The 26,499-nt window shown below is 35.7% G+C and overlaps 1 protein-coding gene across 22 annotated transcripts in view; it reads right to left on the reverse strand.

Moving 5' to 3' along the window:
- l(1)G0196 (inositol hexakisphosphate and diphosphoinositol-pentakisphosphate kinase) overlaps nt 1-26,499 on the reverse strand; it is a 331,048-nt gene that overhangs the window by 36,978 nt on the left and 267,571 nt on the right. For all 22 annotated transcript variants that reach the window (XM_081736359.1, XM_081736372.1, XM_081736379.1 and 19 more), the window contains one exon: nt 12,167-12,351. In XM_081736359.1, coding sequence (XP_081592485.1) covers nt 12,167-12,351 — 185 coding nt within the window. The remainder of the gene's footprint in view (nt 1-12,166; nt 12,352-26,499) is intronic.

Genomic DNA, 26,499 nt, shown 5'->3' on the forward strand with positions numbered 1-26,499 from the left:
ATAATCCACAAAACAGCTGATGGTAAATGGGAAGGTATGTCACTTGATGTATCATTGACCATATCATATATAAGAAATATTTTTTTTATATTTATTTATTTTTTTCGTGTGGGGCGCCGTTCATGAAATGGCCACCATTAAAATAAACTCTTGCACAGTAGCTGCTCATACATGGTATAGGGAAAAGGCTGGAAAACCAAAGCAGAAATCATTACAAAATTCAGACGATTACGCAAAAGTGTTCGGTGTAAAAGTGATTTTTGTTAAGTGAAATAGAATCGCATGATATGAGATACGAGTGTGAAGCACCGATAGTGTCGTAAGAGCACATATTGTAATGAAATACCAGTGCAGAAGAGAAAGAGGTAATAGTACTGACATGAAACGGCACATAGATGTCTTCACTAACAATTTACTTCACAGTACACAAGATCGTGGGGGCTACGTCGAAATTGGAACTTCATTTTAATTAAGCAAAACAAATTAAGTTTGTAAGTAGTACTCTGATTGAGACAATCGTAGAACTATGGAGTAATACCCAAAGAAATGGATGCACCTATTAAATTTGAAAACTTTGCCCAATCGTTAACAATCTCAACCGTTGGATCTCCTTGGTTTTCATAAACGTTGCACCACTGGAACAACTGCCACTAAGAAACGTTCTTTGCTTTATAATATTTTATTTTTCCAATGACTGTCCAACCACAGAATTTTCTATTTAAAATTTCGTGTGATCCCAGTGTCCCATGATAGGGCTCTGTGGGAAAAAACAATACCCTCCATTCAATGTACATTATAACATTCTTTATGTAACTTTTTGTTTCATATTTTATCTTTAGCAGTTTCTGATTTATAAACACTGGCTGTTTTATCTGACTGCAAAAGAATTCACGTTTAATGATGGCCATTTCATATACGGTGTCCTACATTAAAAAACCTACAAAAGTATTTTTTTTTTTTTTTTTTAATGATATTTCAAACGACACACCTTTCCATTTAAAATTTTCGAGTGACCCCCGAGCACACTATTTTTCTAGAAAACCACTTCTTACCGCATTCTATAACGCCAAATGGGAACAGTGAGTAACAGAGATTGTGAAACGCCTTTTCAGTTTGCAGTACCGTGTCACCTTCTGTGATGGTCCAACTGTTTTATTTTATGGCATATTGGTCTCGAGAAAGTCAACTAAGAATTCATCATTAATCGACTGGGCCCATCCATTAAGAAGAGTAGATTTTCCATTACGGTATAGATATCATTTAACGTATAGAATGATTAGATCTCGTGGAATGTGTGATTAAATAACGGCGAAAAATGCATCGCAATACTATAGAACTTCTAAAATTTTCAGATGAGTTGTTGAACTAACGTTATGTTTATTTGTTTACTGCATCCTAATAATCGAATCACTGGCTTAATCACCAGAGTACATGTTCGCTTGAAGTAGGTGGAGTTAAGCCTTTCAAACTATGATTCGAATAAAACACATCAATAAATACAATTTTTTTTAAAGATATTTATTTAAAATGATGTGACGAAAATTTGTTACAATATTAAATATTCTCTGTTTATGGAATACGAAGAACTATAACATATTGCGAAAAAGACTCACCATAGGCTTTGAAGAAGCAAACGGTAGGCCAACTAAGTTTTAATATGCAAATATTACATACGTACCCAAATGCTAATATTAAATGAAGACAATTCCCGAAATATAAAGATGTCTCTTATTTTATTCTAGTTGAAAAAAAATTAAATGAAATCTTTAAGTTTAACGTTCCACGAATATGCAGGTTAGGCTAAAGGAGACGGTGATAATGAGAAATGAATGAAATGGTGGAATGAAGAAAGTGGGAGGAAACGGGAGAATCCCGAGAAAACCCACGAGCACGGTGTTTGTCCACCACAAAGTCCACACGGCGCGAGCTGGAATCGAACCACGGACCCCAAGCACCGGAGGTGAACGCTCTACCACTGAGCCACCGCGCCCCCTATTCTAATTGAAGTCTCAAAAATCAGAACACTACATCACATTACAGATGTCCATATCATACATACTTGCTCAGTTTTCGCACAATGAACTTGATATTTAATTAATGATCGCCCTTGTAACATGAATGCGCTTTTAAATACGTATTATTGTAAGGGAGTAAACTACACACTACAAAAGAATGAGACAGAATCTAGTGGTACAGAGTCTAACAACAAACATACAAAGTGGTTCCTTGATTTTGGGATTATTCATTTACCTCTAGGTTCATCTAATGAAAGTTCACGAACTTTTGTACGAGTAAATTATGTAAGTTGAATTAAAGCTGATAATTTATTTAAGTATCATTGGTTGTACTGATCTCTCAAGCCGGTATGCAAGTCTTATAATGGCTTTACTGACTGATTTTGTGAAGTATCGATCTATTAATTTCTACCGTTTTAAGTGTCACTAATTTCTACTGTTAAGCTTACGTTAGCGCACGCAACAAACTACAGAAAACCCAACTTCACTTACCAATTCTTAAGCTAAGCTTAAAAAGAGTATGTTCACGGCTCATAGCTACATCTTTCAGGATCGAAAGAGGAAATTAATATATATATATATATATATATATATATATATATATATATATATATATATATATATATATATATATATATATATATATAAATCCTGTTCCAAGACATATTCGCGAACCTTAACCATGCTATTAACCCACTACCACTTCCTCTATGTAGCATGAATACTAAAGGCAACCAGTCCTTAGTGATGCATATGCGAAAATCCTAGTCACTCTTCTAATGAGGGCTGACCTGGAAGCAGTGGAGCAAAACAACGACCTCATTTTATATATATAAAGTCAAGAAAAGGGTAGAAAAAGATTTAGGGGCTTGTTTTTATGTCAGTGGATTATGAAGTAGCAATTAATTTGAAAGGTGACTGAGTCAATTGTTCAACCACCTTTCAAGATTTTTGATTGCCTTTTAGTTGACATAAAACCAATCATCTAAAGTTTACCTACCCTCTACTCGCTTCTTTTAATTTCTTTTCGAGACTGAAGGGAGTAGCAGTGAGCTACCGAATGAATACTTTGTTATCAGTTTAGACAACGCAACGGAAGTAAACAGTATGTTTACTTCCAATAGATTTATAGCGTTAATGATACTACAATATACAACCATACTATACACATGTGATATATATATATATATAAAGACTTTCAAACACAAGCCCCACGAAGCACGTAGACAATATTTACGAAAACTATTCACAACACACATGAATTCTTGAAACTGCATGAGTGACTTGGTTATATTTTCACTAACTAGTGTATCTATAGCGTTCATTTATTATGATGTTAAATCATGAAAATATCATTTGAAATGTTTACAGGTAACTATGGCTGTTCATCTATGGCATCTAAATGTTAGACAGACAGTAAGTGTGATGAAATTAAAAATCATTGATTTTTAGTTACGAGGATCAACTATTGAGGAATAAATTATCCCTACTTTTAGTTACGAGGTAGGAATGAGGTAAGATGTGTATACCTACAGCTACTGTTTTCTGAAGTTTTCAAGAACTTCAAGATATTACATATTCTTCATGCATACAGTTAACATTAGTATTAACTACTCACAGGTTTTCTACAATTGTAGGTACAAAAATATATTATTTTTGTATTAAATATATTTTCTACAGTCAACATCTACAAGAAGTGGAGTAAACTAGTTAAATTAAACACAGGAAAATGCGACCAACCTACCTTTTCAGCCTCTCAGGATAGAAAATGACATAATTCGTAGATGCTACTCATTGAAACTTTACATGTAACGCAATTTTTTAAAAGTGTCAGAAATATTTCTTTTATATTTTATTTAGGTGAACTACAACTTCTCAAAAGATGTGAAAAATTATGAGTAACATAAAAAGTGAATATAAAATTGATGTTAGAAATATAAATTAAGCGCGACGGTCAACGACATTGGAACCCTCTGCTTCTCATTATGTACACTATTAATGGACCCACAAACAACGCTAGTGTCAATTCTACGGAACGAGCTCCCGGCCTCTCGCAAACATACTATACGTATAGTTGAAGACACTTAATTGCAAAATAGATATTCTTGGCTTCATCTATGCATTGCAGACACAGACTGATCTACACAGAACGGATTTGCACAGTTAACTACAATCATTGTGTTGTCCGACGGCTTTTAAACTACTAACAATATATACTCCCCCAGACACTATGATCAGCCGCCCTCTGCGGAAGCTGATGTGTTGGGATCTTCAAACTAGGATCAGTACACCCGCTACAGACACACAATGTTCGGTGTGAATTTGTTCGAATCGGGAATCCTTAAATACTCTTTCATCAATGTATTAATAATGTGATATAAAGTTCGTTTGGTGCATTCTTAAACCTGCAAGTTCGACCTGAATATCACTATGGATATAGAAGTAAAGTATCGGAAGTGGAAGTTCTACAGAGTTAAGTGTGATAGAGTTTATTATAATTCAAGTTACTTCTTTCTTTTTTTCTTTCTTTATCACAGTCAAAAGTCTTTATACGTGTATTACACAAAGAAATAACACACTAGGAAAAAAATCCTAGTCAGAGGAACTCCTGTGCTAATAATTTGGAACATGGATAGATTCGAGTACACTTCATTGTAGCCTGAGTGTAAAAGTAGTTTCCTTTGAAACAGGGAAAAAATATATACAAACAAAAGCTAAGTCAGTTTTTCTTTTTTAAAATAAAATACATATCTTCGTTTTGGTTTCTTTATCTAATTCACATTACATAAGTATTTTCTGGAACGAGGTGGCGACTGAACTTCCACCGATGATTTAACAACAGGACAAGCAAGGGTTGTAACTACGCTCTAGAAGCATTATAAATGACTTCTTTTTCTTTCTCTCTCTCTCTCTTTATAATGACGTCAAGTTTGTGTGTGCATGTGTAACGAATTTACGCTATGCGATGAATCTTACTATATATATATATATATATATATATATATATATATATATATATATATATATATATATATATATATATATATGACTCTCTCAACTTGTGAACACTGTAAGCTGATATTAATAATAATAATCGAACCAATTGATGATATTTTAAGAAGATGTACAGTACTTTACACGCTTGCTTCTTGTGTTTATTGCAGATGTAATACCAGTTTTCATTTAGTTAAAACTTGTAATAATCAAACAAAATCATAATGCTATAATTTTTTTTCTCAATACGCACCTGTAATACTCAATTTTCAATGTGATTTCCAATAAATTATCCGGTTTTATATCATTTACAGAGTGGCATATCCTCTGGACTATTAATAAGATGATCGCCATAGATACCTCCAAATCATATTATTTTGGGGAAAGCAGGTTTGTATAGCGTTAAATATATCTAATGTATAACATTAAAAAAGAAAACAGAGAGAGAAAAGAAAATACGCAATGAAACGTTCTGAACCCTATATCTGTTAGTAAAACTATCAACCAGAAACGTTGAATTTTATCTCTTTGAAATGTTTACTGAAAAAAACACAGAAGAATATATTTCACCTTTGAATATGATTAGGAGGCTTCTAAAAGACGTGTGAGTTCTCAGGCTTAAACAAAATAATCATTTTTAAATCTTATAACACTACCTGCGACTATTTATCAGTATATGAGTAATTGTCAGCAGTGCCGGTCTGGCTAGGTCGGCTGCTCGGCAATCGCCGAGGGCCCGCGAGCCTTTCGGAGGGCCCGAGCGCATAGGAAAATAAATATTTAAATCTTAAAAAATAACTTAATTATCAGATGTTTAGAATGCAAAAGCAGAATTAACTACTGATAATTTTAAAACCCAACAACATAGTTTAATGTAATGCTTAAAAAACAGTTAAAAAAGCAACCAGTACCAGATTTACACATAACGTAAAACGTCAAAATATGATTATTAAGGATTTAAAAGTCAGCATAATATATAGTGTCATGATAGATACTACTCAAGATATAGCAATGATGGACCAAGTAGCCGTTTGTGTTCGTTATGTTGTACAGGGTAAAATCTATGAAATACTTCTTGATTTAACTATAGCAGAAGATACCTTTCGCGAAGCTCTATTTGAACAATTACAATCATCACTTGAAAAGTTAAATATACCTCTTTCAAATATGGTTGCATGCTCTTTTGATGGAGTCAGTAATCTGAAAGGGTTCTACAATGGTCTTCAAGCACACTTGAAGAAGGTAAACTCATAAATCATATACACTCATTGCATGGGACAAGTTCTCAATTTAGTTAAAGCAGATTCTACTGTAAAGTGCCTCCAAACAGAACATTTATTAGGGCTTGTGGAAGAATCCGCTTTCATTTTAAGCAGTTCATACAAGAGAATGATCGTGTTGGAAAAATTTACAAAGAAACATCATTCTGGGTGGGCAAAGCTACATCGATTAAAAAAAAAAAAAAAAATAGGTGCTACTAGGTGGTGGAGCAAACACAAATCTCTATCATCCATAATAGATTTACATTATGATAATGTTGAATATTCTAAATTCGTTACATTTTTGTCAATATTGTTAGATATGTCAACAGGCAATTTCCATTGCAAAACAAAATTTACCGCGCGTTCCCTTCTAGGACAGTGGTGCAAATTCGAAAAGTTGTTTCTAGCTGTAGTCAGGCTAGACATGTTTTCAGTTACTTCTCCTGTGTCTATCTTTCTCGAAAGCAAGTCTTTACACTATGCAAAGGCCTGGCAGTCGGTAGATGCATTACTAGACGAAATTAGAAGAAAAAGAAGTGAAAAAATTTTTAAAAGATTGCAGGACAAATGTATGTCCCTGGTTAAAGACATCAAAGCTTATTTTAGGAATGGGGAAATTGATATAGAAGATGATTTTCCAGAAAAAAAATTCCCAAGGTGAAGAAAATGCCTTGTGAACAAGTTTCTGACGAGGCTAGAAATTTGTCACATGACCAGAAATACAAAGCACTATACTTGATCATTCTCGATTATGCGAGTAAAAGTATAGAAGAACGGTTTGTACCCAACAAGACTCTACTGCTTGATTGTTCCTTGTTAGACCCAAAAAGGTACGAGGATATAGTTGCAATGGAGGTAGAAGATTTTCCAGATGATTTCTTACAAACTGTTTCTCAATTAGCAAACGTGAATAGAAGTGAGTTGTTAGAACTGAAACAGTTTGCAAGCCAGTCTCGTAATTTGAGTGCAGATTTTAGTGACAAGTCTGAAGAACCAGAAGAGAAAGAAGTGTGTAAATTTGTGAGAATTACAAGTAATGATGGTGATGGTGCTTCAGCTGACAGTGTGACATCTGAAGATAAAAACAAAATGTCTGAAACTCAACGTGGTACTAAAAGGAAATGTTTCAGGTGTCTCTCATGTGCATTTCTCATTCTCTATGAACTATCGTCACAGTCTGGATTATTTAGTAATTTATATACTGTGTTTAAATATATAATGACCATTCCATCCACTCAGGTGACTTGTGAACGAGTTTTTTTTCGAAATTCAAAATTGTAAAAACAGACTCAGATATTCTTTAAGCGAGAACTTACTATCTCCTTTAATGTTGATGAATGTTGAGAGAGACTTGTTTATAAATTTGGACAAAAAAATGATGTCATTGATAGATTTAAAATACTTCAGAAACTTTTTTTCATAAACAAACCTTTAATCATTGTTGTAAGTACCGAAGATACGCTGTGAAAATTTTCTCGATCAGGGGGCCCACAACCAACTTTAGCCGAGGGCCCGTGATTGCTCCAGACCGGCACTGATTGTCAGTGTAATATATATAATGTTGTTTAAAAAATTTGGCCACCCTCCCGTCTTTAAAAGGTTCCATTTGCACAAGAGTATGCAGGAGAATTTAGGACTTTTGGCTTGTAAGAAAGATCATAAAGCAACAGAAAACGATACACGTTTGTTCGATTTACTTCCGCTAATAGGCATTTTTTTTTTTTTTTTTTTTTAATAAGTAGTAGGCGGCCGGGATTTTGTAAACAAGGTTAGATATAATGTGTTACTATGTCGATAAAGAAACTACATTGTAGTCCTAACCAAGATGAAAAGAATATGCTTTCACCCACTAAAATATATAGACTGATTATTAATAAAACTACTTTTACTTAAAAAAATAATAATACGAATGCATATACAGAAAGATACGTATAAATAAATAAATAAACATCAGCTTAAGTATCATAATCAGCCAATCCGAAAGTTGTGCGGATGATTCTTTATTTCTTAAATGTCTGGATCCTTTTCTACAATACAGGGAACCCATCTGGACGTTTTTCTGTTACTGCTATTCTGTTCAATATTACTTTCTTTCGTACTTCTGCTCTATATTCCACTTGATGAACGCTAGCGAAAGAGCTTACTGTTGCTTGTAACTTGACTGTGCTATGTGACAAGTGCTTTTACTACTTTCTAACATATATACTAAATTTATTGTTGTTGAATGAATATCTGTACTTTAATTTTTTAAAAAAAATCTTTTTCGTTCTGTACTACAATCCTAACTACTACTACTTTTGTACTTCACTTATGATACGTTTGCACTAATATGGTACAAAGACAGAAAGCCTTCCTTATAGACGACTTTGAAGTGTTCACTCACTCATGACTGTCCGCCCTCCCACAGCCGGTTGTGTTCTATATGATGACCAGCACTCGTATGGGATAACCGACAGCGTACTTTCCACTAGAAAAGCCTTCTTTGCAGGTTACAAGATATATTTTATTCCACTCCTGTTGGGACGCTTTCCAGAGGTCGAAAACAGTTTGCACCTTACGAGAAGAAAGGGAAGGTTCAAAAGCATAGTAGTCGATTGGGATGGCGTCGGTGAAGGGAATAATGTGAATCCAGATTCCAACTTCCATTCGTCTCTAAAATGACAGCGAATATTTGGCTATATAACTGAAAGCCTTGTCCTGATGCAGTCTCAGCCAGTTAGTGTCCGCAACAATGTGGGGATTTTGTCGCTTTAAATATCCATCAGAAAAGAATACCCAATAATGCGCAATACTGATTTTCACTTTATTCGTATATCGCTTTACTTTCCCCAGTAGCAAAACCCAGCCACATCCACGAAACCGTATGCATATCTTTCAGTGTACTGACGAACGAAATTGCTTTCTTTTTGCAAAGACACTTCTGTATCTAATTGGTCAAACTTTTCCACAATTGGTCAGATACATCTAGCCTTGGCTACGGTGGCTACAAGCTTCCACCAATCTTCTGCCAGGTGAAGCTAGTACAGCTTTTTGTAGTTGGTTTTCTTGCACGACATGGCTGGCTTTCAAGCGCATGAGCATTTCTGTCGCCACCACCTTAAGCCATACTTTTTGTGAATGGCAAAGTGAAATGTTGGATTGGTTACACGGAACCGGATGGCCATAGCACCCTATATCGGTCGCTAAATCGTCAATGTTTTAATTTGGAGCGACCTGGTGTTGTGAACTTCACTGGGGTCAGTTTCGGTTTGACTTAGCTGGTGATACTCAGTCTGGCGGCCATCACGTTGCATATCATGGCACTATGGCACTCACAATGGAGGATCGAACAGCAAATGTATGTTCGTGGCACTGTTTAACTGTGCTAAAACAACATAAATGTGTATTGGAAAGTGTTATAACATAACTTTCCTAGAATCGATTTATTTTCGGCGTCATTACGTTTCGCACAACACGACTTCTTTGCTAGCAGACACATTACGAACTACTGCCTCAGTGGTGGCAGTTTCTGTGTTTCACGTTTCTGCACTATGGCGTACCGTGCCGGATTATAAGGAAGCCTGTCAGCCTTTGTATACCCACACACATAACAACCGGAAATATTACTAAATACTGGAAAGAAAAGAATGTAACAGAAAATAGAATAAAATAAGATATACACTGTTACAACTCTACGATAGGTATAAAACGTTAAACGTTGATAATAATATTGTGTAAGGAATGTAAATGTTTTGAACAAGATTGTACAGCTGTCAACAGAAAAAGTGGCCATTAACCAAAACTTAAAAGAAAATGAGCTAATCATGGATTATTTTATTATTTTTTGTATACCATAAATATTATATTAAGTACTGAGTATCGAGTATTATACAGGCTTAAGTCTGAATACTTTTTCACTTCAGAAATTGTTAAAGGAAATGAATCTGTGACGGGTTTGCCATGGCAAGTTAGCATCATAGGTATCGCTGAATCAACTTGTAGTTTTTACGTAGGAAGACAAATATATTAATTAAGGTTATAAATAAATGAAAGTCAATGGATTTAACAGTTTTCATCTATCTTAAAAAGTTTTCTTCCTCAATCTTTAACTGAAGTTTCATTGCATAAACAGAATTTTGGAAACTATGCAAAAGCTAAGACAATATACCAACAGGAAGTAATAAAACAAAGCTCGATTTCGTACTTTGTTTTATTACGTCGTAGTCTCTGGGAGGTTACATTATATATCCTAAACATCCAAAGATTATATTTCCTAAACATCTGTTCATAACTGACAGGATATCAATAAAAGAGGGTGTTCAATAAAGAATTGCCTTCACATGTAGAGACAGTAGTTTTAATTTTAAGCATTTAGCTTACTCCTTCATTATAGAGCCTCAATCTAAATTTACATATTTTTACCGTCAATGAATGACAGCTAATGGATGTCATTTTTATAGAAGTCATTTGGTTGAACTTTAATCCATGATTCCGTTGCAGAAAGAGTCATTATCAGGAAAACGAGTCCCGCAAGAAGATAATTAAATCTGATTTAATGAAACTTAAATCTGATGGCGCAAGATTTGGTAAGATATTGAGTGGAGCAGTATTTGAACTCCACAGTTGAGAGCTTCTGTTTGTAGGATTTCAAAATTGTGCACTAGTGTGCGTTGTCAAGAAACACTTCAATAGCTCTGAACAGCAAACTACGTTTTCCTGCATTGATTTCTTCCACGCAACTTAGCAAATAAATTCATACAATACGTGCTGCCGGTAGGTTAGAAGTCATTATGACACAAATCTGATCTCAAAATTCAGTCATAATCTTCTTGCTCATACTGCACCTCTGCTGCTCTTCATGGAAGGGAATCATAATGTCCCATCCTTGTTACGGCTTCTTATTTTCACGATCAAAATTACGTGGCTAGATTTCATTTGCTGTGATTAATTATGAAAGGTGAAAAGACGACTCAACATGGTACAAACAACTGTCCTGTCCAGATTCTTGTCACATACTCTCCTGAAAAACAGCCAAAATGCGCAGGATGCGGATGGCAATCAGTTTCTGTACATGATCATGAAACTTTTTTTCTTTCTTTCTCTTTTGAGATTACACTAATCCTCAAACTCTCGGGGACTTAACGACCAAATATGTGATCATTTTCCATGAGTAGGAATTCAACTTTTTTTAATCGTCTTGTTATCTGTGCACAAATAGGTTTCGATTCTACAGGTGTTCTACCATATATAAACTGCCTATGTCAGTTCATCCTTACAATATCGGTCATTTCCTCCTGGATTTTTAAGATTTGCTCTTCAGAATCTGCTCTGGGTCTAATTTTGCCCACGATGCTATTTCAATATAGACTATCTCCCTTTTAACAAAAGAACAGATATTACAGGGCTGAAATTTTGCAGGTAGCATTGCAGCATATATCATGTGAAATTTCATGACTTGTGATCAATGGAACAGGTCAAATGTAATTCTTTACTGAACCATCCACGTGGCTGTTACGGTTATAGCAGAATAATTTACAACTTACAACTTAGACGATAATTCACTTCGTATGAAACGGCTATACATATTTTATGAGAATGATTTGTATGCGTGTAATAATTTTCATAATTGAGCCTCTGCAATAAAAGAACATATTAATTTAATATGAACAGTAATACTTTACTCAAACCAACTACGGCAAATAATACGAAGCAGCAAACGAATCCAAACCAAACATCTACATGTATACTGTAGATTTAACCACTCTTCATGCATGGTTCATGTATCGTTAACATTCGGAGAAATTTATATTGTATTATATTGTTAATTATAATAAAATAAAATGAAAAATACGGCACACATTTTTGAAATTCTATCGCAAACAAGCCTCCAACCATACATGTATGTGTAGTAGCTACCTTTCTCACGGCAACTTTCTTCGCGAGGATGATCAAAGCTTCGTGATCGAGGTTCTTGATCAGGACTCACGGGACGGCCACTATATGAAAGGCTTCGTTGTGATTGCGGTGGAGTGTCATCTAAAACACCACTCATTACATCCGTATCTTCTCTACAAACACTACCAGATTTACTAGGAGAGCTCCTGAAAAAGAAGACAATTTAATTAGGCTTTTATACATTTTTTTAAAAGCATTTACTAGATTCTAAAAACTATAGAAGAAGGTGGTATAAAGAGTTTCAACAAACAAAAAGAATCATAGCTCAAAAATAAACAAACGCAAGACAATACATATGCTAGTATTTATTTTAATTTTCCGTTTTATTAGTTTCTTTTATATATAAAAAATACGTATACGTAAATAGAAACATAAATTACCTTGTTAATAACTAAATGCAAAGGTTAATAACAATCTAAATTAATTTATTACTTTTCAGAAAGTTTTAAATTAAGTATCTCATTATATATACAGGGTGTATCAGCCCGTCCCAGGCATTTTTCTCGGCTCGTAGTACACGTAGATACTTCGAACAAAAAATTCAATGACCAAATCGCATGTGGAGAATCAAATGCTGATACTTTCATATCTAGTGGCGTAGCGGAAATATTTCCACGTGGTGTAAACTTCAAAATTTCAAATAGCAAGTGGTATCAATTTCAATTTCTTTGGAAGTACTATTGAAAAAGAAACAACTTTTATAGGAAACAATTTTCGCTGAAGTCTACGGTTTGGCATTTACGAGTCAGTGGCGAAGCCAAGGGAGGGCCTAGGGGGCAAGCCCCTTTGCTCAAAATCTTGGCCCCCTAGTGCCCCCCCCCCCCCTACAGAGTTATACTGCTATAGGTCGACAAACTGTGAGTTGATAGTGGCCACAAGTGAAACCACTATTGAAACATCTCTCGACAACAGAGTTACCAATTGCAGAATACCGTTTCTTTTAACTTCTGTCCCTTATCTGGTTATCTTCTTTGTTTCAACAAAAAACCAGAAAAAAAGCAAAATCGGTTGGCATTCTCATTCTCTTCGATGTTGGAAGTCATACTAAAATAAGATATGCTTACTTACAAATAGCATGCACTGCAGTAAAACTTTACACTCGTGTTGAACGAAAGAAGTATTCGTACACTAAGTAATTAATTTATATCGATTATGGCGACATAGAACAAATTCATAGCATCCATTAAATAATTTGGTATTATTATTATTTTTATCAAATAATATCGAGCCATCTTGTTTAATATACAGTAAAAGAAGAGAGCAGAAGATTTTATTATTTCTGTCATTCTCTGTGTTGTTCATATCCCAATCGTTCGAGAAAATTAAGATTCTAAATATACCAACACGTACTATTTGCTACTGATACTGGTTCTCCTTCTCGACTATCTTCTGGTCTTGTCTCTAGTACGTCTAGTTACCTAAAGCTCTTGGCCGTTTGCAAATCAGTATAAACGTTCTGCTGCAATATTAACAAGCGATACTAGCCGTCTCCAAGGAAAACGGAGTCAGCGCTTGGTGAACCTATACTACCAACTAAAGCCTGGGGAAATGAGGCTAACAAAAATCAGTGATTCTTTATAAATAAATCGTTGAGAAGTATTTTCTTTTAAACGATTTTAACTATAGCTTAATCTCAATACTGCTGCTACTAGAGGAATTCCGAAATTTATCACAAAGCCAGTGCTACCATCTCCTGATTACTAACCATCAGGTAAGATACTGAGAGGATACAACTTGGTCGCGGCAGTAATGATATTTTGTGTAAAAGTGGTAGTTACTCCCATGACAACACAGCCATTACTCCCACAGTGACGAAGCATATTAGATCTCGGAAGGGAGACCAAACTGTGAATTCTGATGCTGAGTTAAGTGAAAATGAAGACTTAGACAAATCAGGATCTTTCTCAATCAATAATGGACAGAATTGCTCTACATGCTGTGAGGAAGTGAAAAATAAACTTTGTCAGGTGTTAATTATGTTAAGTGATATCAGTGAAAAATATGATGCACTGAAGGCAGAAGTGATATCTGTTAAACAAGAAAATATGAAGTTGAATGAACTACTATCAACTAACAACAAACCGAAAACATTTGCTGAAGTGATCAACAGCTCAACACCCGATGTTCAAAACAAGGTACAAGGCGATTCTGAAAACATGAATGTCAAGGTCAGAGAAGTGCCTTCTTTCACATTACAGCAGGAAACAAGTGGTAGTGAGTGGAAGTTAGTAACCAAACGCCCAAGGCGAAATAATGCTGAAGTACAGACAGGAGTAAAACAAACGAATGAATCAGGCTTCGTTTCCAGAAACCGTACTACTCTTATGCAAGGGAAGAACACCACGGACAAACTAAAGGTAAACGAAAAGGCCCCTCGTACAGCAGCACTGTTTGTAACGAGACTTGACCCTTGTGTTTCTTGTGAAGATCTTATTGCATTTGTGAAGGACAGTGTTAATATTAGTGTTAAAAAATGTGTTCAATTAAGAGCTAAACATAGCAGTTACTCTTCGTTTTATGTTAGTGTAGAACAAAGTAAAAAATGAAATGAAATCTTTAAGTTTTACGTCCCACGGTTATGCCGGTTAGGCTAAAGGAGACGATGATAATGAGAGATGAGTGAAATAGTGGAATGAAGAAAGTGGGAGGAAACGGGAGAACCCCGAGAAAACCCACGAGCACGGTGTTTATCCACCACAAACGTCCACACGGCGCGAGCTGGGATCGAACCAGGGACCCCATGCACCGGAGGTGAACGCTCTACCACTGAGCCACCGCGCCCCCTAGAACAAAGTGAGTTTAATGCTATTTGTAACCCAAATGTATGGCCTGATGGTGTGCTATTTACTGCATTTGTTGGACGATTGAAAGACGAAACTGTATGTCATGATGCTGAAACTGAACCGGCTGGAAAGAATAATTCAGGTAAATAAACTAGAATAAATTACGGAAAATTGTCAAAAAGAAATATTTAGAGGCGAGAAAATCATAGTATATGAGTCTGGAAAATAGTGTTGTCAATAACAATATGTTCTTCTGGAAAATATTTAAAAATTCTGATGGCAAGCAAATACCAACTGAAATGAAACATAATGACAAATCATTTATAGAATTAAATGATATTGTGGAATTATTTAAAGATATTTTTAGTGAAAATTTTAATTTAGAATTAGGACATTACCCAGATAGCCAAGTTATGAATTCTCCTTCGCTCATTAGCAACCATGACGTCACATATATACCGAATATCACTTAGTCTGATGTAATTCATGCAATCAAAGTTAAGGCGAGCACAGCTCCTGGTCCTGACAATATCCCCTATTATATAATTAAAGCCTGTAGTACCGAATTGTCAACTGTTTTAACAAATATATTTAATGCATCCCTGAGAAATGGTGAGTTTCCTTCAATGTGGAAACAAGTATACATTGTACCAGTACACAAAACAGGTGATCGTAGAATTATTAAAAAGACCAATAACACTAGTCAATGCATTTTGAAAGATTTTTGAAATTATAATACACAAACATTTATATTTTAATGCAAAAAACAAATTAAGTGAATTTCAGCATGGATTTTATAAAGGGAAATCGATTGTAACAAATCTTGTACATTTTACTGATTTTACACATCTAGGACTTAAGAACAGATTACAAGTAGACCCTATATATATATAGATATGTCAAAAGCTTTTGATTCCATAGAGCATCAACTTCTTATTAATAAATTTAGAAACATAGGTCTATCTCCATTGTACATTCGCTGCTTTGTAAGCTATCTAGCAAACAGAACGTTTAAAGTAAAAATTGGTCAAATAACCTCTAGTTACGGTTATATAAAGAATGGCATACCTCAGGGATCTCCTCTGGGACCCCTTCTTTTTTTCAATATTTATTAATAATTTGCCTGAGAAAATTAAATACTCAAATTTTTTGTTGTATGCCGATGATTTAAAATTATTTAGAATAGTAAATAGTGAGTATGATATCTACTTACTACAGGAAGATCTAGATACTATTAGTACATGGTGCAAAAGTAACTTATTGAAAATAAATTGTGAGAAAACTAAATACATATCATATACTAACAAACCCAATACTACGTGAGCAAATATGTAATTAATGGAGTAACATTGCATAAAACCGAACAGATTAAAGATTTGGGTATAGTGTTTGATAGAAATATGAAATTTACTTATCATATAAAAGATACAATCCAAGGGACTAGAAGAATAATAGGGTTTATTTTCAAACAATGGCCTGAGTTTAGAAATGCCAGTTCATATGTATATTTATACAAGATGCTTGTAAGATCAAAATTAAGAGTTCGGTGTAGTTATTTGGAATAGTATAGGTATAACATTGACAAACAAAATTGAATCAGTACAAAAATGTTTTATTAGGTTACTCTGCTATAAAATGAATAGAGATTACTACTCACATAATTATGAATACTGGTGTCAATTTTGGGGATTGCAAGCATTGAGCGACAGGAGAAAACTTATTGAAAGAGATTTTATTAAGAAACTACTAGACAATAGCTATCATAGTAAATATTGCTTGCATAATATAGGTATAAGGGTACCAATGTATAATACAAGATATAGATCAACATTAGTTCCTTTGAATCCGAAATCTGTAATTTTAAGAAGATTGACCAATTCTTTTAATTTAGTTTAATTTATTTTTATCAGTATAAAAGCATGCATTTTAGAGCTTGACAAATATTATTTTTAGTATTTATGACGACTATTTTGAGACTAAAAAATATTTGGTGTTAATTTGACAAGGAATTATTAGTCCGGTATTATTTTACTTTATTTTATCATTATGTTTTATTGTTTTAGTATGTAGCTTACATTGTACGTAATATGTGTTTATCTTGTCTGATAAAGTGCTGTATTTTTGCCGTTAGGCTGTTCATGGCACAGAAATAATAATAATAATAATAATAATAATAATAATAATAATAATAATAATAATAATAATTATTATTATTATTATTATTATTATTATTATTGTGGTGGTGGTGGTGGTTGTTGTTGTTGTTGTTGTTGTTGTTGTTGGTTGTTGTTATTGTTGTTGGTTGTTGTTGTTGTTATTATTATTATTATTGTTTATCTACCAAATAACTATTTATATTATTATGCAGTATTAAACCAAATCTGGAACTTGTGATATTTATTTATTTCCATCATTCCATCCGGCAAATTAGTGTGATCTGTACGAGAGGGAATGTTTTCGGGCTGGTAAAATTTAAGATGACTGCTGTCATTCTGTAACTTTGAGCTTCGCCTTATCTCAAGTAGATGCAAACATGTCAGAAGGTTTGATTCTTGTAGATTCACTAGTTTAAACGCTGTCGAAGATGAGGTCTGGAGAATACGACTCTCAACCAACAACATTCGATCAAATTTATAAAGAACATTTGTGGATATGCAAAAAAGAAAAAAATGGTCTTGAAATTCCAGAGCAAGAAACAGACAGAGGGGTTCCTCGTGGAAACGAACTAGACATTCACCATCGAAATATCACAAATTCATTTTGGATGAATCCCTTCCTTCATTGGAGGCAGAAAACGAATTTTCTAAAGATAATATACTAAGAGACATTTTCCTGCCTACTATTGATAAGACAATCACTGAGACGAAAAAACGCTTTGGATCATGTAGCAAAATCATTAGATGAATCACCACTCCGCATCCAAAAGGTGAAAACTTTCTTAATTACAACATTGTGGAGTCTATGGCCCAGTATTATGGAAGTGATCTGAAAATATTCAAATGTAAATTCAAAATCATCCCAAACACAATTAAGTTGTATGAAGACAAGAGAAAAACAAAGTTGATTTCTTTATGAATTTCGTTTATCTTTGCGTCTACAAAAACGCATTCCTAGAAACCTACAAGCTAGATATAATCTCTGTGACTATATCAGTTTCTAGTGCTACATGTGAAAGGTCATTCTCATGTTTGAAAAGATTAAAGACATACAGGCAATTCAATGACTGATGATAGGTTGAAAAACTTAGGATTACTTTACATTGAAGAAAATTGCTAAATCGTTAGATCTTGAAGAAGTTATTGATAAGTTTGCTGCTGCCCACAAGAATAAAAAGATCCTGTTTTAAGTAGAAGCATGAGCTTATAAATTATTATCTTGAACTGTAAAAGTGTATTTCTCTACTTCCACTTAAATCAACCAGCTACATATATTTTAAACGCAGCGATTAAATAATTACTTACTTATATTAGAAATCAATTGTATTAATGTATCCTAGTTGTTTGAGGTAGTAAATTCTTACATTTTCACCGTAAAGAATAAATCATGAACAAGTGAATACAATTTTTCATTCATTGGAGATGGCCCTCTCAAAAATTTTTTGGGCCCTTCCTTGGCCCCACCTGAAAAAAATTCTAGCTACGCTACTGTTACGAGTGTTATTTGTTGTTGAATTGCTACTATCAACCAATTGTATAAGAGGTTTCAGCTGCTCTTCCGCTAAAACCATGGAGACCGTGGCACCACCACTCAAGGAAGTTGGGTACTACGAACTATTAAAAACAAGAACGAATCAAATCATTCAGAGCGCCTGAGTCTGATAGAATTAGCCAATGATGCACTTAGCTACTGCCAGTAGTAGACGATACAGTTAGTTACAACTTTAGCCGATAGTGTCGCAGAATCGCTTTCGTTGCAATGTGGGAAAAAGTTAATTCCCATTAGTTATATAGGAAATAGTTCATTAGGGTAATCAATGATGTTGCTCACGACTTTCAGTATGCCCCTCGTAATTGGCAGTTACTTTAAAAGAACACCAGATAATACATGTTCTATCAAATATCATTATTGTTGAAAACTCTTTACATCATTTAGTGTCAAACGTTATACGTATCAACAAATCAAAACAATATTGCAGGACAGTATAGTTTAAATTGCGGGCTCAAAACCAATTCAAAATAGAAAAGCAACGAAAATCACTCATGGGTTTTAAGTTAAACTATGTATGAAACGAATTTGATCTAAAGTATCAGCAATAAAACATAAAACAAAAATTAAAATTTAAAAGTTATGAAATTATTGCCACTCTCCCGGGCTTCTTAACGGGTTACCTAACTTATGAAAACGTTTGAATAAAAATCACTTTCCACAATAATTGCACAAATAATTGTTTAAGAATAGTACAAATAAAGACAATAAATACAATAAATAACATAAAAATTCTGTAAATTCTTCCCAAAATATACTTGGACAAAATAAATTCACAATAAATGTTCAAAGAATCGTCCAACACTTGCGATGCACATGCGAATGCGTACCGGGACATTGTTGACTGCTCTTAACACTTCATTTGGACTTAGTGCACGGCTGACATTACGGATCCTCTCCATCATGTCCTCTCTTGTAGTAGGACGCTCTTGGTAAACAGCTTCTTGACACGTCCTCAAAAGAAAAAAAATCAAGCGGAGTCAGGTCCGGAGAACGAGCTGGCCAGGAAACCGGGCCTCCTCTTCCGATCTACCTGTTTGGAAATAAACGTTCAACAGTTTGTCTGGCAACTCTTGCAAAATAAGCAGGGCAACTATCTTGTTGTAGCCACATCATTTCACGAGTTGCTAGTGGGACATCTTCCAAGAACTCACAAAGAACATGTGACAAAAATTAGCGTATTCTACCCCTGTCAAAGTACTTTCGAAGGAATAGGGACCGATTATTTGGCCTCCCACTACACCACACCAGACGTTAGGTATCCAGATATGTTGGTTGTCAACTTCACGTACCCAGAGAGGATTCACGCTGGACCAGTAGTGAGCGTTGTATATGTTGACATCTCCATTACTCTTGAAGGTTGCCTCATCCGTCCACAGAATGTTCTGGTGAAAACAGGGGTTCCTGACGTTCATCCACTGACAAAACTCCAAATGGTTATGGAAATCTTGTTCTGAGAGTTCCTGATGCAGGTGAACATGGTAAGGATGCAACGAGTTATTATGCAGAATCCTCCAAACAGTCATGTGGCTCATAGCAGCATCCGTGGCTAATTGTCTTGTCGATATTTGGGGATCCATATGGACTGCAGCAAGGATGTCGGGAGACAGATTATCCTGAACACGGCGTTTGATCTGTTGACGTTTGTTGTGATGAGGTTTAACATGCCCAGTCCTCTGCACACGAAGTGCCAAGCGCCGAAATACATTTCTCGACTGCCGAGTACAATCGGGAAACCGTTCATCATATTTTTTGTTTGATGTGTTTACGTGCACTACGAGCCGAGAAAAATGCCTGGGACGGCTGGTTTTGATAGTAGCAATTCAACAACAAATAACACTCGTAGATGGCAAACCGTAGACTTTAGCGAAAATTGTTTCCTGTAAAAGTTGTTTCTTTTTCAATAATACTTCCAAAGAAATTGAAATTGATACCACTTTCCATGTGAAATTTTGAAGCTGACACCCCGTGGAAATATTTCCGCTACGCCACTGGATATGAAAGTATCAGCACTTGATTCTCCACATACGATTTGGTCATTCAATTTTTTGTTTGAAGTATCTACGAGCACTACGAGCCGAGAAAAATGCCTGGGACGTATCAGCACTACATATTCTGATACACCCTGTATATTATATATATATATATATATATATATATATATATATATATATATATATATATATATATATATATATATATATATATATATATATATATATATATATATATCTAGTGTGCTTGTCAAAAGTTCCGGAACGGCTAAATATCTTCGTTAGAATGCGTTTTTCTGAAAATTTGAAAGATACAAAAGTTGCAGGATATCAACAGACCTATCGAAAACTCGTGCCGAACCATTTTTAATTCCAAATTCGATATCTACGGAACAAACTAAATCAGAATATGTAGTGCTCAAAGCTAGTCCCAGGCCCTACAGTCTACAGTTTTCACTGGAAATTGTTCTGCACGAAAATATGTGAACATACTGTCGTGCTCAGTTCTATTTTGTTTTGGACAATGGGTCCCAAAGTGCTCGAAAGTGGGTTAACGATGAAATGCCCCAGGATTCTGAATTTGCTAAATGGAATCCTGCGAAACGTACTGACAAGTAAATTCGTAGATCATGAAAGTAGATACTACGTGGTTGGTATAGGACACCACTCTTAAAAATCTTCTGAAACTTGCCTGTAAAATGCAAAGCAACCATAGCTTTCTGGGCATTTCCAGTAACTTGGCAAAATAAATAAATAAATAAATAAACCAGTCAGCATTTAGTTTTCAGGAATACTGGGAGAAAAAGAAAAGAGTACGGCAACTTTGAATAAGGTTTGAACTTGAATTGATAAATTACAAGTCCAGGGTCCTAGTGATTTCACTACATTTCCAAATAGAGAATTTCAGACCCAAACAGTATTGAAACTCGGAAGTGCGTTGTCTGAACTCCGAGAACATAAACTGCATTAAGCACACGACTTAAGTCACATTTAATCATATTTGCAAATGTTATCTAGAAATCGAATTTGTCATTCACTGAAAAATATTTTAAAATTCTGTAAAAATAATGAGTAATCATGATGGCAGCAGCAAATACTAGATCAGAATTGCATCGACGGTTACGATAAGAAACAGTTTTCGCACTCTGCACATGTATAAAACTGGCAACTGGATCCATACGACAATTCTCTGCGATGTTCCTTCATGTAAATGAAAACATGTAATACCAACACTTGTGCGAAACTTTACTGACGTGAGAGTTCATAACAACATGTACACATTTTTAACAGTGTATATAGTCCCTACAAATCCCAAGTTTGCTTTATTAAATGCTAGTCCGTAGTAATCATAGTAGATTCTGATGCTAGGAAAGTATTATAGTACAGTATATACGAGGGTCGGCTGATAAGTTCTCGGCCCGACCCCCTTCCGAATGTACTACCCTGATGTAATTGATGTCATGTGAAATGTTGATCTTTTATATGTTTAAGTACCAAATTTCACGATTCTACCATGAACGGTTTTTATTTTACAGGTAATTGAATGGCGGAGCCAGATGTCAAATTCACCAAAGAGGAATTGTGAGGTGTAATGAAGTTCTTCTTCCTGCAATAGAAGTCGCCCAAGGAAATCCATGGTTGCATGCTAGACACATTGGGTGGACAGTGCCCTTCATACTCCACTGTGAAGAAATGGTGTGCGAACTTCAAGCGTGGTGAATTTTCAACAGATGGTGACAGGTATGGCAGGCCAGTGTCAACTCCGGAAAAAGTGAACCAGATTCATGACCTGATTTTGAGCAACAGACGGATTTCGCTTCAGGAGATAGCTGACAAAGTGCACATATCCAAAGAACGTGTTGGGTCAATAATCCATGATCAGTTGGACATGCGCAAGCTTTCTCCGAAATGTTTGAACGCGGATCAGAAACGCGAACGTGTGAGATCATCGCAGGTGATTTTACAACATTTTGCAAACTCCAAGGACGATTTTTTGAATCGGCTTGTTACCCAGGATGAAACGTGGTTGCATTACTTTGATCCGGAAACCAAACAGCAGTTACGCGAGGGCGCCACTCAGTATCCCCAAGGCCCAAAAAATTCAAAGCGCAAAAGTCCGCAGGGAAGGTGCTTGCCTCAATATTCTGGGATAAGGATGGTGTTTTGCTCTCAGACTACCTTCCAAAGGGCCAAACCATAACTGCAGAGTATTAGTGCAGTCTGCTGGCTAAGGTAAAGGACAATGCTCCCATCCACAAGGCTGGCAGAACAATGGATTTTCTGAGGGACCTAGGGTTTCAGTGCATTGACCATCCACCTTACTTGCCAGATCTTGTCCCTTCTGATAATTATCTCTTTCAAAAACTCAAAACAGCACTGAAAGGACAGAAATTTCACAGTGATGAAGAGGTGATAACAGCTGTGGAACAGTTTTTTGCAGACCTTGATTTTTTTTTTTTTTTTTTTTTTTTTTGAGGGGTTGGAGAAGTTACAGCATCGAAGTGCCAAGTGTGTTGACCTTCGAGGGGACTATGTTGAATAGCCTCACACTTTCATGCCTGCAGCTCAAGTCCTTCTGGGTTGGGCCGAGAACTTATCAGCCCACCCTCGTACTTATATGTAGGGCTCTACAGTACAAGGTAATTATGGAACATTGGCTACTGGGGTTGTCAGAAATAAATTCGACGTCGCAAAATCATGTTATATCTAACAACTGCAGAATGAGTTGCTTTACAAGTTAAGTGGGAAGAAATTCTGAGGGGATCAACAATATTGTTCCTGTAAAATGCACCTCATATCCTGTTGGCTGTGTCTACGTGCAGCCTGTTATATACTGTACAAGATGTCACTACAGAGACAGGTATCCCAAGGTTCGTGACTTCCTTAGTATTTTTTGACTCCAAACCCTATCTGTTGCAAATGTTGTGTTTGCATTTGAGAAAACGTGTTTGCATTTAATTAAGTGTTCGAATTGATGTCCTTCTGCGACCTGACAATAACCCAAACGTAAATAAAACTCATCCATAACTGCAGCTAACATATCTGATGTAATTTAGCTCGAAATATTTACTATGCTTTCCTTCAGTTGCTCAATATTATCAGATTTCTGTTCATACGCTTTGCTTTTCAGATATCCCCAGTACAAAACGTCAAGCGGAGTTAGATCAGAAGACCTAGGTGGCATTCTATGGCTTTACTCTATCACCATTCTATGATATGACCTTACTCTATCATCATAACGTCTCATCATCATCAGAATAGTAACTCTTTCTCTTTCGGCTAAATTCATTGTGCCTAATAGAATGCAATTGAAGAAACTATTCAGAGGTGAAGACACCAATAATTACGTAAATACACACTTGAATTCTTCTAAACCTTTATTCTTAATATGTGCCTGTCTGCACTCTATTCTCTTTACCAATCATACACCACAATTACACTAATTTTGTTTTAATACATCAATTTTGCAGAACATATTTATGACCTATAACACACTTCCACCTTGCTGGTACAGTGGCACCTACTTTCAAAATAACACTTCGGTTTCCTGGTCCCCATAGGGTCTAAACATTTTCATTTTCCTACCAGCCCAACAATCCTGTAGATTTTCATACAACTTTTGTAACTTAGAAGTTTTCAGAAAAAACGCATAGTAACTGAGATATTTAGCCCTTCCGAAACTTTTCACACTACTCACCCTAATAGTCTTTCCGGCAATGTAGGGTCTGGCACTCACATCCTACAGCTTTGAGCAGTACATATTCTGATTTAGTTTGTTCTGTAGATATCGAATTTGGAAAAAAGGGAGCTTTCATTAAAATAAATAAATAAATAAATAAATAAAAATAAAACATCTTAGTTGGGTCCCGTGGAGCCCAAACAGGGCCGTGCATATTTTGACAGGCACGGGCTTCCGATAGGTCTATTGACGTCCTGCAACTTTTGCATGTTTCAAGTTTTCAGAAAAACACAATCTAATCGGGGTATTTAGCTCTTCCGGAACTTTTTAAACTACTCACCGTAATAGTCTTTCCGGCCCTGTAGGGCCTGGTATTTACACCTTAAGCTTTGAGCAATACATATTCTAATTTAGTTTGTTCCGTAGATATCGAATTTGGAATAAAAAAAATGGGGATTCTCAGTTGAAAAATCAGAGATGGGACCTGTGGGGCCCACATAGGGCCAGACACATTTTGAAAGGCAGGGACTTTTAGTTTTATTGATATCCTGACACTTTTGTATCTCTCGAATTTTCAGAAAAACGCATTCTAACCAAGATATTTTGCCGTTCCGGAACTTTTCACAGTACTCACCCTAATAGTTTTTCCGGCCCTGTAGGGCCTAATATTCGCATCCTACAGCTTTGAGCAGCACATACTCTGATTTAGCTTGTTCCGTAGATACTGAATTTGGAATAAAAAATGGGGGCTCTAATTTGACAAATCACAGATGGGCCCCGTGGGGTCACACGGGCCGCACACATTTTGACGGGCACGAGTTTTCGATAGGTCTGTTGATCTCCTGCAGCTTTTGTATCTTTCAAATTTTCAGAAAAACGCATTCTAACCAAGATATTTAACCGTTCCGGAACTTTTTGACAAGCACTATATATATATATATATATATATATATATATATATATATATATATATATATATATATATAATAAAGGGTAAGCCATAATCTTGATATATGATATATTATGATACACAAATGTATATGTATTTATTACAGTACAATGAAAGTGGCTTAATATTTCAAGTATAGGCCGTCATGTTGGACTGTCTCCTGTTCCCTTCCTACCAATTCCTGCATTCCATATCGATATCACATCTTGTCCTTCGCCGCAAAGAAGTCATCACTGCAGTTTCCACCTCCTGCTGGTTGGTGAAGCATCACGGTTTCAGAAAGTGCGCCATGGACTGAAACAAGTAGTAATCCAAATCGGCAAAGTCAGGACTATATGCAGGGTCTAGCATCAGTTTCATGCAATCAAGTTCCTGCATTTTTTGTTGCCTTTTTCGAGCCAAGTGTGGTTTTGCGTTATCTTGTTGTAGCAGGGCGTGGTTTCGGTTCACGAATGCAGAATATTTTTGGCCATACATCCGTTCAAACTGTTCGGAATTAAAGTTAGCACTGATTGTGCGACTGTTAGTAACGAACTAGAAGTGAATTACCACCATGTTTTGAAGTAGTTTCACAACATTCACAGCATGACTTGTTCAAAACGGTGTGGTTTTTGAGGACTGATTCTGGAAGTTGGCCCTTGTTCAACCACTGTTTTTACGCATTTGGATTTCAAAGAAACATCCACTTATTGCCACATGTGACAATTAGTTTAATTATGAATTTAGCGTCCTTTTTTGCAGCAAGGCTATATGAGACGTAGACCTACAGCTTAACGTGGGATATGAACCACATGAACTACCGCCAGGAACTGAACCCAGCTCTCTCACGCAAAAGGCCCGCGAGGGAACTCCTGTGAGTGACAATTCGTTTCAGGAAACGCACATCATGCGGATTTTGCAGTAGTCGACACATATCTTCTCTCCTCTGGGCCTGAGCTGGAGTAAACTCATATGGCACAATGTGGGAGCTCCTGATGTTTTTTCCGAGTTCGTGGAAGTGACGCACTACAACGGACTGCGACAAGCAGAGTTGATTTGACAATCATCGATGCTCGTGGATGGCTTTTCAGCAATGGCGTGTCGTATGATCTCAGAAAATGTTACACTGGGGAGGCTGGACCGTAGCTGATCTTCGACATTTTTACAACTTTTACGAAGTTTCTGGATTCAACGCGTTGTTTATG

This window comes from Thermobia domestica, chromosome 13 (genome assembly GCF_964235325.1).
Source record: "Thermobia domestica chromosome 13, izTheDome1.hap1.1, whole genome shotgun sequence".
NCBI classification, from domain to species: Eukaryota; Metazoa; Arthropoda; class Insecta; order Zygentoma; family Lepismatidae; genus Thermobia; species Thermobia domestica.